Here is a 14596-nt window from a genome sequence, read left to right on the forward strand (position 1 = left end):
ATTACCACCTCCTTGTAAGGCTTTTTACCCTTGATTGGCTATGTTTTTCTCGAATTGCAGCTGAATAAGCTTTTGTATGGAAATTTAGTATTGTATTAACAGCTTTCTACAGCTGATATTACTCTCAGTTGAAAGGTATATATTAGAACAAAATGTAAAAGCTTTATTAGTCCTGTCTGTTTTTTCCTGTGAGGGAATTTAAAAGTATTATCACAATGGATACATTTCATGCCTGCTCATTAATAACTATCCAAACTAAACGTTGCTCAGGTAATAGTTTTACTCTGAAGAGAGAGCTTTAAACAAAAATACTCCATGTTCTGGGTAAAGTGCCATAGTTCCTACTCTCAGTCCTAATAGAAGACGACAGCCAAATTTCCAATTGGCATATAAAATAAAAACTGAGCACTTCTGAAACCAAGCTTTTAAATGTGTCTGAAGTCTTGCTTGTTTTGTCTAATCCCTGTAACTTCAGCTCTCACTTGTCAACTATATGAACACAGGATCTCTTGAAATTTAGCTAAAACTGTCACTTATGCCTGTAGCATTTCATATGGTACAGCTTACAATTTTCTATTTAGTATAAATATAAGTGACATTTAGAGGCTATTTTCTATAGCGATTTCTCTAGTTAACCCATTGCGTGAGATATTGAAACAAAGAACACGTGCTCAACAGCATTCTCAAATTCAGTAGTGAAGGTAGAACTATCAGCTTTCGCTAAAAGAGGTTTAATTACTAGAGATTTTTAAAAAGTAAAATCTATAGAATCGAAGCTTTTAGGCTATTACTAGATAGTTATTTTTTGTTTGCATTGTTGAATATTTAAATTTCTTACTCGGCTTTGAAAATTTCTGCCACACTGTGCATGTTGTCAAGGAGAATAGCAGCTTCAAATACTAATAGAAAAGAACTTTGCAGAAAGTGAAACTAGTACAAAGCCGCCCGTTTCTCGAGTGCTGCATGCAATAGGACTACAGCCAGACATGAATCTCACCAATAGGAAGCTGTGAACACTCTGGGTACCAAAGTGGAAGAAGACTTGGCAATAAATTGAAAATAGGATTCTGTGTGTGAGAGAGAGAATGGGAGGACCCTTGAAAACATTTCTGTCTCTGACCCCTACCCGTCTGCAGTTCTCGAGATGTCACTTCTCCTATGTTCTCCTTGGGTTGACTGCATTCTATGAGGCAGCAGCATTAGGAAGAACTGCCTGTCTGAAATTTCCCTTGTAACATGCTAAAGTAACCAGAGCTGAGCACTATGACATTTATAAAGGGGGGGGGCCCTGCTGTCAGTCCTATACCCATGCTCCTGTTTGCACCCCAAGGATCATGCCCTCTAAGTTTTCCCAGAGGTACCCAAGACCTCTGGGCTACCCTGTCTCTAGAGCAGTGGTTCTCAAACTCTTGTACTGGTGACCTCTTTCACATAGCAGGCCTCTGAGTGTGACCCCCCCTTATAAATTAAAAACATATTTTTATATATTTAACACCATTATAAATGCTGGAGGAAAAGCAGGGTTTGGGGTGGAGGCTGACAGCTCACGACCCCCCCCATGTAATAACCTCGTGACCCACAGAGGGGTCCCAACCCCCAGTTTCAGAACTCCTGCTCTAGAAACAGAAGAGAAGATTCACTCTGTTTTCTTCTCAAGGGGGCTAAGGCTGCAGCTCCCTGTTCCCTGAGGCTTTGTCTTCACTCCTAAAAAGAGGAGGGTTCATATTGCGGTGATGTGTTAGCCATCCTGAGGTAAAAACCAGGAGCGGCGCCAGGGTTTCTGGCGCCCTAGGCAGAATTCGGGGGGCGGCATTTTGTGCGCTCTCCACGGGGGCGCGCGGGAGCTTCCAGTTCCACTCCCATCGCGCCGCCAAAGAAGAGACCCTCCGCCGAAATGCCGCGGGTGACAGCGGCAGTCATTGAGCTGCTCAATTGCCTGCCGCTGTTTTCCGCAGCATGTTGGCAGAAGGTCCTTCGGCGGCACGACGGGAGCGGAACCAGAAGCTCCCGTGTGCCCCGTGGGGAGCGCACAAAATGCGCTCTAGGCAACTGCCTACGGTAGCCTAATGGAAGCGCCGGCCCTGGTAAAAACACAGCGAGGACGGGGCACGCTAGTTTTAATGCAAGGACAGCGCCAGCCACTCCTCCGATGCAAAGCGTGTGTGTGCCACAGCTGCTGCCTCTCTAGAACTGCAGTAGCTGACCCAGCAGCCACTGAAGCAACCTTTGCTTGTGCCTCCTGGCTTGTCCCTGCCAAACTTGCCTTTCTTGCAATGGTTTGTGCACTTGTTTAATTTTAAGCACGTGCGTAATCCTATTTAGTTCAAGTCGACTCACAGTTTGTCTCTGCAGGACTGGGGGCTTGGATGGCCTAAGCTGTCTCAGTGAGGCGGTGCCTGCCTGTCTTTGACATGCCCGCTGCCTATCCCATTTTCACATGCCCATCCTTCAGTGCCAGCGCCAGATGCTGGCAGCGCTCAGAAAACTGTTAGAGACTCATATTAAAAGGGATCCTAGGCACGTGTTCCTGCTTGAGCCCCAGGGAGCAACATAGGTTGGTTTCTGTGCCCACACAGGTTTTTGAAAATTTAGCCCTTTAGGGAAAAAAAGTAGAAATAACCGATCAATACTGTAACACATTAAGACACTCCAGACACGTCTTACTGAGACATTAATCTGTTGCTTGGCTTTATGCCTTAAAGCATACCTGAGGCTTGTCCTAGTAAAATATATCCTGCTTTCTCTTAATATTGTATTCAAAGATCCCACTCACCTAGAGAAAACAATCTTAAAAAAGCTATTCAGTAGCTATACAGCTATTGCTTCTGCCCTTGAGTAATGGTACCATTCATATGTGGATCCATTCAGCAGGTTGCATCTGCATCAGTCAAGAATATTGAGTCAGTGCATTAATTTGGGCGTTTTAAAATTTGCTTTCACGAAGAAAGCACTTTGTGTTACAGAAATACTGATTTTTCCATTTAACTTGTCATCTTCAGTATCTCAGCCTATAAGATTTAGTATTCCATTGACAAAATATTTACAGAGCTTTATATTCATCAGGCAAAAGGTTTATGTAGAGCTAAATAATACATGCAGTCAATGAGTTTTGTCCAGAAAATGAATAAACTTAATTGCATACTTAAATCACTGAACGTCTCATTTACACAAGACTCTTCTGAGCTGAGGGACATGGTTACATTTTGCAAATTTGTATGAAAAAGCAGCTGCTAAGGCTCTACAGGGTCAAGAAATGTGATCACTGACAAGTAAATGCAGAACCTGACCCACTGGTTCTAATTTATTCTATCTTCTGCTAATATGTAGCTGAGGTCAGTCAGCTTGGCCCAGAAATCAGGTATTTTGTTTTTGTTCAAAAAGAAAAACATGTTTTTAGTCATCAGCCCACACTCTGTGACGTTGTTTTAAGATTTTAAAAGGGAAACTGGAGACAATGTTAATCTTCTGATTTGGGATGCAAAGCAAGCTGTCTGCCGTTTTATTCTGCTAAAATGGATTCCTGAAAAAATCCCCAAGCAATGTAAATTCTAATCCATTTGATTAAGCTTTGGTGTATTTAAATCCTTGGTGTTACTATAATTCTAGATGAGTATTAGTAAATTAATGGATTTATTGTGTGGGTATCTTTCTGCAGTAGACAACTAATCGTGGTTTTGAATGAGAACATTTACAATGTAACATTTAACACAAAGCATGCCAACTATTTCATGGGTACGGATATGTACTTAGCTATCATCTTGCTGAGTAGTTAACACATAGAGGAAATATACTTTTCTATTAATTCTACACTAGGAATCCCCACTCCAGTTGTTTCAGATTTTTAGAGGGAGAACAAATCTTGAAGAGGAATGGATCACCAAGAAGAGTAGAGAGCGGGTGGCAAAAGACTTCTGAAATCTGTGATTTAATCCATCCCTGGCTTTGCTTTGGGTCTCAAGGATCAGGTGAAGCCATAACTGAAGTGAAACTTATGGGGGTGTAAATCTCTACAATGCAAAACCGCCAGAAAAGTTAACTGCAATCCCACGTGAATCGCCTTTTTATATAGCCTCACTACTGCCTCAGTCCCTTTTTTAGCCAAACCACAACTCTGTACTTTTCTGGTGGTGGGCTGTTGATTTTTTTCCCCCCTCTGCCATCCAAGCCACTCAACCCAAGTGCGGATCTTTGGCACCCTTTGTGTTCTGGTAAGTCCCATATTGTTCACTGTCTTCCGAGTCAGCCTCCCTGGTTCATAATCAGTTGCCAGCATTTACTGAAAGGAAAACGTTTCTGGCCTGATGCAAAGCCCAGTGGAAAGACTCCCACTGCTTTGAGTAGGCTTTGGATCAGATCTTCTCAGAGGCCATTTTTCTAGGAGGCCATATGTAGGGAGAGTTTTAAGTATCTGAATACAAATGCCAAAAGACAGAGTGCAAATTTCAGTGCTTGTGCGTTAAGTAAGTCGGTGGCTTGTACCAACGAAAAAGATCTGGCCCAAGCATTACCAACCAACACATAAAATTCCAAGAAATTATGTCGTTCAGCACTTGACTACTCGCCCCCTTTCCAGGCAGAGTGCACCCACTAGCCAAGTCTCGCTGAATAGACCATCCATTTGTGAAGTGCTCTACAGGGTCTCCGGTCTGAAAGTTGCTACACAGCTATTGAAGAACTATAGCAACACATGCACTCTCGCTGATGAAAAATACCACAGGAAACTGGTTAGCGCCATCTGTCTAGCCTTGTATCCTGCCTCTGAATGGCCTGTATCGGACGGGTCAGGAGAAGGTGCAAGAAACTCTGCAGTAGGCAGCTATGGAATAGCCTGCTCCCAGGAACAGTGTCCTCCTAACACAAGCCAGTGAGAGGCTGCCTTATGCCCTGAAGCATAAGAGTGAAAGTCTAACCCTATTGACACGAATGGGAGTTTTTCCATTAACGACGATGGGACCAGGATTTTATCTTGAGGGTTTATATCCCTTGCAGAACCCTTGGATTTTAATTTTCTTTTTAGGGATTTTTAAAAAAAAATCTTTACTGGATGTATCTGTGGATGTTTTTAGTCAGATCAATCTCCTGTCTTTTTTGAATCCCGGTATTGTAGCATCAACCTTACTTTTGCTTAATATTTTTATTATTTGTACCATGGGAATGCCTAGGAACCCTGGTCATAGACCAAGACCCCATTGTTCTAGGTGCTGGTACAAACAGAACAAAAGAACATTCACCCTCCCAAAGCACTTATGGTATTTTTATTTAAAGATATTTTAAAATGTAACTTTTTAAGAAAAAACTGTACCAGGTTTATTTTCACCAGGTTATTTTTCCTATGCCTAGGTAACCTGACATACATTAAGAAAATATGAGAGTGGGGGGGGGAGGATTTTCTTTCCTCATTTTTAAAAGCTGAATTTCGAATGTGAAAAGAACATGCTTTATTTCCAAGACTGAATTTTTACAGCCCATTGAAACTCATTTGCACAAATTATACACGATACTTTTTGTAAGATGCTCCATTTCCTCTTCTGCTAAGGAGCTGATTTAAAAAATGAAGCTACTAAATGATGAAAATAGCTTTACGTTGTGTGTTGGGCACTGCTGAATCACCCGTTTGCAGGAAAACAGATCTGGACCTTCAATCCTGTGTGTATGTGTAGAAAATACTACAAAATGCCCAAATCTTGCATGCAATGTATTTCATACTTTCAAACAGAAACTTGCTTAAAAGCATCCATTAGTGTAGAATGCTTAAGAATGCCAGCTTCTTTTTACTTGATTGAAAATGGTGCTTATGAAGATGCAGTGAAAATAGTGAGAATCAAATAAAACACTTTGAATATATCACAAATTTCAGAGTTATGTGCCATAATCTTTTAGTTAGCTAGTTAATTCTCTACTGAAGAATACACAGTCTTGGTGATGGTGGTGAGGTAGGAACCCTGTTCTAATACATGTAAAATAATTAAGGTCAATTTACTGCAAAATGAGGAGAGAGATTCCTAGTGCGATGGGAAGGGGGACATGGTAAATTATCCTGAATCCAGAATTCTGCTGTGCAAAGCCCAGTCCTTGTGCAGTTTTTTATTAAATGTAACTATGTGCTGACAAATAAGACAGTACATTTGGCAGGTGTGGCGCTGCTCTGTAATAATATATGAACACTGTTGAGCTGGTTATTGGGAAGTTCACTGTATGAATATACTGGTTAATTTAATTAAGCAGGATGGAAGAAGATTAGTTCAAGATAGGCCACCCCTCTGCACACATTTGAGACTTGTTGCAGGACAATGGCAGAGCCAGAGGCCCTGAGAAGTCTTTTTGTAGGAAATATTTCAAAAATAAGTTTTCATTCCAATTCAGAACAAAAGCTAGAAAATTCAAAATTTCCTGTATCGAGGAAATTCTGAAAAAATGTTGTTTTGGAAAAATCCAAACCTTTGTTTGATTTCTCTGAAACAAAATGGAGCATCTGGCTGCCCTGACTCCCAGAGACTCCTTGAGTTGCCCCGACACCCAGAAACTCACTGGGCTTCCCCTGATATGCTATGCCTCTGTAAGGTCCGTAGCATAGACACAGTTGCACTCCCAAGACTGTATCTTCACTAGGAAAAAGAGGTGTTCTTAGCTTGGCTAATTAGCTCGATACAATCCTAGTGAAGACAATGCAGTTTGTAGTTTTCACAAGCCAGGGAAACCCCTAAGCTGCCCCATAGTCCTTATTGTGACCTGCTAACTCATGTGAAAACTACAAACTACCTTGTCTTCACTAGGATATGATCTTGAGTTAGTTAACTCAAGTTAAGAACACACGTTTTCCCCCCTAGTGAAGACAAGGCTATTCCTGCGACGAGGTAGAGATTTGAAGGAATTTGGAAAAGAGGGGTGTATGATGTTTGGTTCTAATCCCAAATAATATTTAATTCAGAGCAACTGAGGGTTATTATAGTCATCCTGTATTTCTGTTCCCTCTGTGAAACTGCCTTCATGATATCTGGAGCAGCTACTATTTTGGGTATATTGAGAATGTGAAAAGTTTCTTACCTGGCAGGTCTTGATTTTAGGGTTTTTCCCTCTAACACTCATTGGCATCACTAATACTTAAATTGGAGTAGGCAGTTTTATTCTTTGTCATGCTTTCATTAAGGCTGTTACTAGTGTGGCATGGAAAATGAATATCATACTCTCACTTTTCAGGAGCTAAGGAAAAAGAATGCTGACTCTTTAAAAAGTATGTATGTATCATTTTATGTCAACAGATATATTGTCCTAAGGGGTTAAAAATAACTATTTTCCATTCACCTTTTGAAGGTGCAAGCCTCTTGTTGTAAACAACACAGTTATTTTGGAGACTAAATTGAAATGCTCTATATAATCCAATCATTCGCATGAAATCTTTCTTCCTAAAGTCTCTCCAAACCCAAGACCTATTCTCAGGAAAACCATGAACCTCTCAAGAAAGCACTGGAGTGGGAAGATTAGTTGGATATAGCTTCGGAGTAGAGATTTTAAAGTTACTGCAAGGTAAAATGAAGCAGATATTATAGCCTCTAAAAGCCAAATAGAGGATTAAGTCTTGGGACTTTTTTTGGTAGATTTCAAATCTCTGGTGAACAGTTCATTGCTGCTCTAAAAATGATCTTATTATGAAGACAATGGGGAAAAACATCTCCTTAAGCTTCCAATAACAGATGCAGTTCCAACAAACACTAAGAGAAATGTAACCCTAGGAATGAACAGACCATGTGTTCAGAGAATGTTTGCTAATGGTTGCTAACGCCACTTCCTGTTCCTGCACTGAGAAACACAGATAGAGAAATTCCTGCTGTTGCAACGAAGATAGAAATGGAAAACGAACCAGTTGCAAGGAAAGGGTAAAGGTGATGATAACCTTCTCCCTAAGATGTTTTGTAGGGTGCACTCTGTGTGTGTACTTATGCATGTTAAACCAACTTCCCATAAGTTTCTTTGCCTAAACCTGCAGCTTGTAAGTTACTTTGTAATGTGCAGTAATTCATTTCAGAAAGGGGGAGGGGGGGAGAATGAAGCCCCCAGAGCATTCACAATCCAATCAGGTCTCCCTTGCACCTTTTCAGACTGATTTATTTGGCGATGTTTCTAGGTTGAATGTGCTTCCAAATATCAAACCTTTAAAGCTATAGGTTTTCTAAAGGTTCATGGAAAAAAAAGGCTTTCATCAAAACAGCATCTCCCCTCAACACTTCAATTGTGTTTAGATCAATTCACCCACTCCTATATAAATATGGAGTCCCACTGTACAATACGTCGCTGCAGGAAATCAGGGCTCTTCATCCTATTCAGCCTCTCCAGCTGCTATTCATTGAAACCTGCTTTTGTAAACATGGAAGCCCAGAAACAACTCCTCAGTGACATAATTCACAAGTGACTAAACTTGACTATTTTCAATAGTCTCAGACTCTACATTATTTACAAAAGTCAGGAAAATTAAACCGTGGAAAAGCCTAGATCTCTATGGTTCCCATTTTGAAGTGGTGGTTGGGGACCTGGCATTTCCTTTCCTTAGAATACACTAAAAGATGAAATCCCAGAAGAAGCGGTGCAATTACAAATTGCTGTGGCGCTGGAGATTTAACATCCATTCCAAATGTATGATATCACAACTCAGTTTAGCCCTTGGATTTATAGACACAGGCCCCACATTTAACAGCCTTCTCGCATGTAACTGAAATACTGAGCTGTTGTCTTTTATCCCTAGCCTGCTGCCTGGCTACGTATTTTATTTTAATGACAGGTTTATGAGTCCTATGGAAGAATCTTTTCTTCCAGGTGTAAATCACAATGGCTCTTTCACACAATTATCCCATCATTAGGCAAATACTCTGCATATTTTCTTAAAAATAAATAAATAAGGGTGGGGGAGGGTGGTCTTTGAAGGTAAACACCAAACTGCTCCTAGGCTGGTTGCGAATTCAGCGCTAATTAGAAGGGCAAACGGGTATTTATTTTAAATTCCTAACTATAGATGCCCATCCTGCGCTGTAGGCACAGATCCCATTAATCAAAATCATACACCAATGCAGAAGAAGTGACTCCACATATGCCCACCTCAGATCAGCCACTCCTCAACGGCCTTAGAAAGAGAGAAGAAAAATGGGAATTGCTTAGAATGCTAACGACCTTGGGCTCTGATAGACCAAGCTCCAAAACAAAAGGCCTCCTGCAAGGATCATACTGGCGGCAGCTCCATCTTGACTATCTAGCCCGAGCACAGTCGCCGATCTGAGCTGTGTCACAGGGCAAGAGCCAGTTGGTCAGGTAAGGAGGTTCCAAGCTGTAGAGGTTAAAACCAACAGCTGGAAATTAACCCAGAAGCTTTTTGGAAGCAAGTGTAGAGATCAGGGAGTGCAGGTCCAATGTGCTGCCAATATGTAACTCCACTTAAAATGCAGACTGCAGCATTCTGCATTTCCAATGGTCCCATTGTGTAGACCCCTCAAGAGCGCATGCCAGCAACCTAATCTCGCCGTGACAAAGGCCAGGCTAATTGTAGCAAGAGTGGCATCAAAGGGAAAAGGTCACAGTCATCTTGCCGTGGCAAGGTAGGAATAATGGATCATGTCCCTAGCTTTATATTAAAAAGTAATCCAACCCTTTCCAGCACATAGGCTCTGAGTTGGCAGGGCATATTGGGATGTACTTAATTTAAGCACAAGTAGCTGTACTGGAGTTAATATTCACATACTTAAAGTTAAGCATCTGCTTAAGTGCCCCTCTGAATCAGGGCCCTCTTCATTATTACAGAATTTGTGTCAGACTTCAGATGGTTATTAAGTACAGAAAGTCATGTCCTTTTTACAGTAGTACACCGCTCTTTGATGCAAAGTATAATCTCCTTTGCAGAGAAGTTGAAATTGTGTTGCCACCATTCAGCAATTCGATAGGAGGCCATAGTACATACACAAATACTACACATATGCTTTTTTTAGTGAGGTAAGTGCGAAAAAACTTGCACAAGGAATATTTACTATCAGGCTTAACAGGAGTCATGGGCTGACATAAGAAAAGTGAATTCATGGTCAAGAATGCTTCTAAATAATCCTTTGTTGTCCCCTGTCTTGTCAACATTTTGGGTTTAGTAAAAGAGACTATATCTGATCTCTCCCCCCTCTTTTGTTAAAATTGCATTAACACACCTGAGATGTGTAGCATCTTTGGGGACTGGTAAGAAAAATTCAGACGTTCAGTAAACTGTTGTTGCTACCAAGTGCCATTGTAAATATCATTGTAAGCGTGCCATATTCTTCTGATGACCCTCCTCTTGTCATTAACCCTTTAAAAATAGGATTCTGCTGTGGTTTTTCTTGTGTGATGGAATATTTTAATACAAATTAATTACAGTACAATGCAAAACACACTTTAAAAGGTCGTAATTGTTGTGCCAATGGAAATTCTTAGACCAAACTTGTTATTTGTGATCATTTAAAACACACTGTCATTGTTTAAAAGCCATTTATTGCCTAGTTTGATTACTTAATCTTCTAACTCTTACATTTAGATGTGTTGAGCTAAATGCAGCTCCCATATAAACGCTGCATTTATACTCGAATGAGTCCTTGGAGTTACACCAGTGTTAAACTGGTTTACGTGAGATCAGAATTGCTCCTGGTGAAAAAAGTCAGACCTAGTTATATGGTAGTTTTGTTCTTCTCTCTAATAAAAGCATAAAGTGTTCACTACTATGAGAGCATCAAAGGAGAGTTGATTTGTCAATGGTAACATTTCTTGTAAGGTAAGAGAGCTTAAAAACAGGTTACAAACACACACACACACACACGTGGTTGTGTCTATATCAGCTCACTGTGTGTGTGTATGTGATCTGTTTGTAAACTTTTTCCAGTTGGCTTTAAAAGAAGTTACATACACACAACATTCCCACTATGTTAATGAACTGAAACACAGGTACAACGTTTGCTCTTAGTGACACCAACTGAATCCCATTTGTTTCACTTGGATTGTGCCAGTGTCACTGAGAGTAGAATCTGGCCTTCTGTGTATGTGTCTATATACATACACCTGTATACCTACAGCCTCGACCTTGGTGAACCACTGGGTATGGGACATTCTTTGACTATTAAATAGAATGACAATGCATACCAGTCACTGTGCAGTTCTTCCTCTGCAAAACTGGGATTACAGAATAGAAGTATGCAGCTCTGTAGTAAATCACATTTTTGTACACGTAAAGAATCAAGTCAATTAGTAAGTTTAAACAGATATTTTCATGCAGCTCTTATAACAGCGCCTCATTGCTAATTAATTGCAATTTAAATTTGTCACCAGTGACCACTGCTGAGTAAATGGCACCATCCTCCATCCATGCTTCTAATTTTTCCAGCAGTATGCCAAAAGCATGGGATGAAAATAATTGTGAGCATTAAAGAAACCATTCTTATAAAATTGTGATTCCTGCTTTTCAATTTGTTACTCATTTTTTTTGCACTGACATGGGACTGATGTTATCCTCTCATAATTAGTTTCCATGCAACAGTGGCATTTTTCCACCCTAATGATCCTTTTGGGTTGCTACTTTTGTTAATGCAGCATTTGTTGTTGTTGTTGTTGTTTCTCAAGAAAGTTTTAACCAAGTTACCTCATTCTTAAGTGGTCCATTTGGCAGAACTGGGGCCTGAAAATCTGACCAAGATACACTAGAACAGTGATACTCAGACTGTGGCTCGCGAGCCACAAGAGGCTCTTTAAGGTGTCTCCTGCAGCTCTTAGCAGCACATGATATTAAAACACTGTGATTGAATTATTAACCAATCTACGTTATTTAGCAGTCCGGATGTTTCACTATGTTATTAACCAATTAAGTTATGAACTTCCACCAAGTTAATAACTTATTTGCTGTGAGAATAATATATAAAAACTAAGTATTTCCCTTCCCATGCTATTTAAATATGAATAGTACTATAGTAAATGAAACAATGAATTCACAGTACGGTGGAGCTTTTGGATAATGTTGATCACTAATTTGGCTCCTGAGCCACTGAGGTCAGAGTATCACTGCACTAGAACGTCAAGAATGCTGGTTAACAGAATCACAGAAGAGATGCTAAATAAAACTAGAAGCATGTTTGGCTTACGGTCTTTACCAGAAATATCTTCCATTACGTTGCCACATGTTTCTAGTAACAATAAAGCAAAATCGGTCTGTAAAGTAAATTGATTTCCTCATTGTGGCCCTCAAGTAAATATATTAACATTTCTACATTTCATGCCATGATTTCCCAAATACAGGCTACAGTTCCACCAGATGTACAAATTAGAGATTATTGTCAAGGCAAATGCCATTGTACCTTGATTGAATGGGTCAGTGATGAAATTTGCATACATATAGAGTTAAACAGAGGTTTCTACTATCTGCAATGCATTTCTTTTGTATGTATCTCTGTACAGAAATTAAACATAATAATGCTTTATCTTTTTAATTCATAAAAGGACTTTTTATTTACATCTACTCTAATATACATTCAGCAATTTTTTTTCCCTGCATGGATTTTTTTTCTCTTAATACTGAGACTCCAAATATTATTTAAAAGGGGATTGGCTCCACCTAACAGTGCAAGGAAATAACATTTTATTGCACAAGTTTTCTGGCTCATGCTACTGCTATATATCAAAGCAAAACTGTATTAAACAAGGCTTCCACTTTCTGGCTTTAGACAGCTTGTGTCCTCCATGTACTCCTGGTTTCTCGGAGTGATCTGTCATAAGGTAGAGTAGCAAAAAAAGAATTTTTCAACTGACAGTTAATAAAGAGCACAATTATTATCACAGTCAAAAGCAGGAAGAAAAACAGAACAACGTAAGTCACCAGATCTGGCTTATTTATTTCCCCTTCTTTTAACACCCTGGCTGTTGACATATAAAACGCGGAGGAGCTTACTGGTCTCTGTGTGCTGTTCAGGTAGGGTGTGTTGGTCTGAATGATTAGGTGAGCTTCAGTGGCACTGGTTGAATTTAACAATTCACTATACATGTTCTTGCTTAAATTGTCTTCCCCTGTAGGTGTATCAGAACAGAGTAAAAGTGTCAGTCTTTGGTGTGGAAAAGGACCGTTCCCATTTGTAATGGGCTGAAATCCAGCCACATACTGTATAAACGTAAATGCAGCAATTCAGTTCACTTACATGGCTCAGTGAGTTTGCTTCCTTCTGTCTCCCTGGATCACATTTACATCATTAATCCTCAGATAGTAACCAGAAAAAAATGTGTATATATATATATATTTATATATATGCCTCTTGTTCGGGCACTTGCTCCCTCAGACAAAACCAGGGCTTATGCCAAATGGACCGGGTCTTCTGTGTGAACTGAACTGGTTATCTAGGATGAGTTGACAGGATCTTCTTAATTTTCCTGGGAGTGGAATGTGGCAGCCTCCCGTGCATAGGAAAAAAAGACTCTCCTTTTTAACAAAACCCTGTACTGTAAGCCAAAGAGAGAAGAAGAAATGCTTTGTATAGCAGCACTTGCTTGTTTTGAAGGGAAGGCACAACAGATTTCCAGGTGATTATCTGAAGAGCGATGCACACAAATCCAGTGTTAAATAAGATCCACGTCCACCAAAAGAAGCAGCTTCCTCTTTGACATCTAGTTGAATTCTCAGTTGCAATTCCCTCCCTCAGGGGACTCCTCACTGCTGGAATGCTGGTTTTGTGTATCATTAGTTGACTTTCTTGATCTGTTAACTGTGCACTGTGCAGCTAGCACTGAGAAGCTTTCGCTTTCTGGATCAGCTTTTTCAGTTGCTTTCATGAAAAAAAAAAGCCTCCTTTGTTTAAAACAAAAATAAGTTCTTAGTTCTTTTGATGCCTCTTCCTCACCCCTGCTCCCGCTAAGCTGTTAGCTGGAACTGGGATCTGGGCATAAATATGTGAAACGTGACTTTTCCCTTTAAACAGACACTCCACCACAGCGTCACTTGCTACTATGTGAAGGGAAGAATTACACAGTGGTGCTGAATGCTTCTGGAGCCTGTGATATCTTGCAGTGACTTGATGCTAAAAGGGAAGAGATCTCATGATAGATCCTCATGAGTTTCAAGGCTCTGGGTGTAAAGCTAGAGATAAGGAGAAAACAAAGCAAACGTAAATTGCATCAGAGTCTCTCTCTCTCTCTCTCGCTCTTTTCCTTGGATTTTGTTATTAAAATGGGGATTTCTAGGGTAAATAAGAAAATGTCTCTTTTTTTCTACATAGTCCCCAGCACCCTCTACAGCCTGACAATTAGCATGTTAATTCTTTTTCATCAAATTACTTATATACTGCCATTAGCTGCTGGCTGGCAGCCAGCTCCCCTTAGCAATCCCTCACTTCAATACATCAGATAAACATGGTTAATTCTGTATTGTAACCATCAGAACTCAAAAATGGGAGGAGGGGCAACCCAGGGGGAAGAGGGAGCATTTGGTAGCTTGAGAGAGGAAACTACGAACCACTCTCTTCACCCTCAGGACAGGGATACAAGCAAACCTTAGAACGGCTTGTGGAGATTATCACATCCCAATTCTGGATGGTTAAGCATTTGAATTACCATAATAAAATGATTC

General features: G+C 40.2%; 1 protein-coding gene across 1 annotated transcript; it reads right to left on the minus strand.

Moving 5' to 3' along the window:
- Positions 1 to 12597: 12597 nt before the first annotated feature.
- SMIM32 (small integral membrane protein 32) lies at positions 12598 to 13868 on the minus strand. The gene has a single exon (XM_045028119.1). The coding sequence runs from the start codon at positions 13022 to 13024 to the stop codon at positions 12704 to 12706; it is 321 nt and encodes a 106-aa protein (XP_044884054.1). The 5' UTR covers positions 13025 to 13868; the 3' UTR covers positions 12598 to 12703.
- Between the last annotated feature and the right edge of the window lie 728 nt (positions 13869 to 14596).

Source organism: Mauremys mutica, chromosome 8, assembly GCF_020497125.1.
Source record: "Mauremys mutica isolate MM-2020 ecotype Southern chromosome 8, ASM2049712v1, whole genome shotgun sequence".
NCBI classification, from domain to species: domain Eukaryota; kingdom Metazoa; phylum Chordata; order Testudines; family Geoemydidae; genus Mauremys; species Mauremys mutica.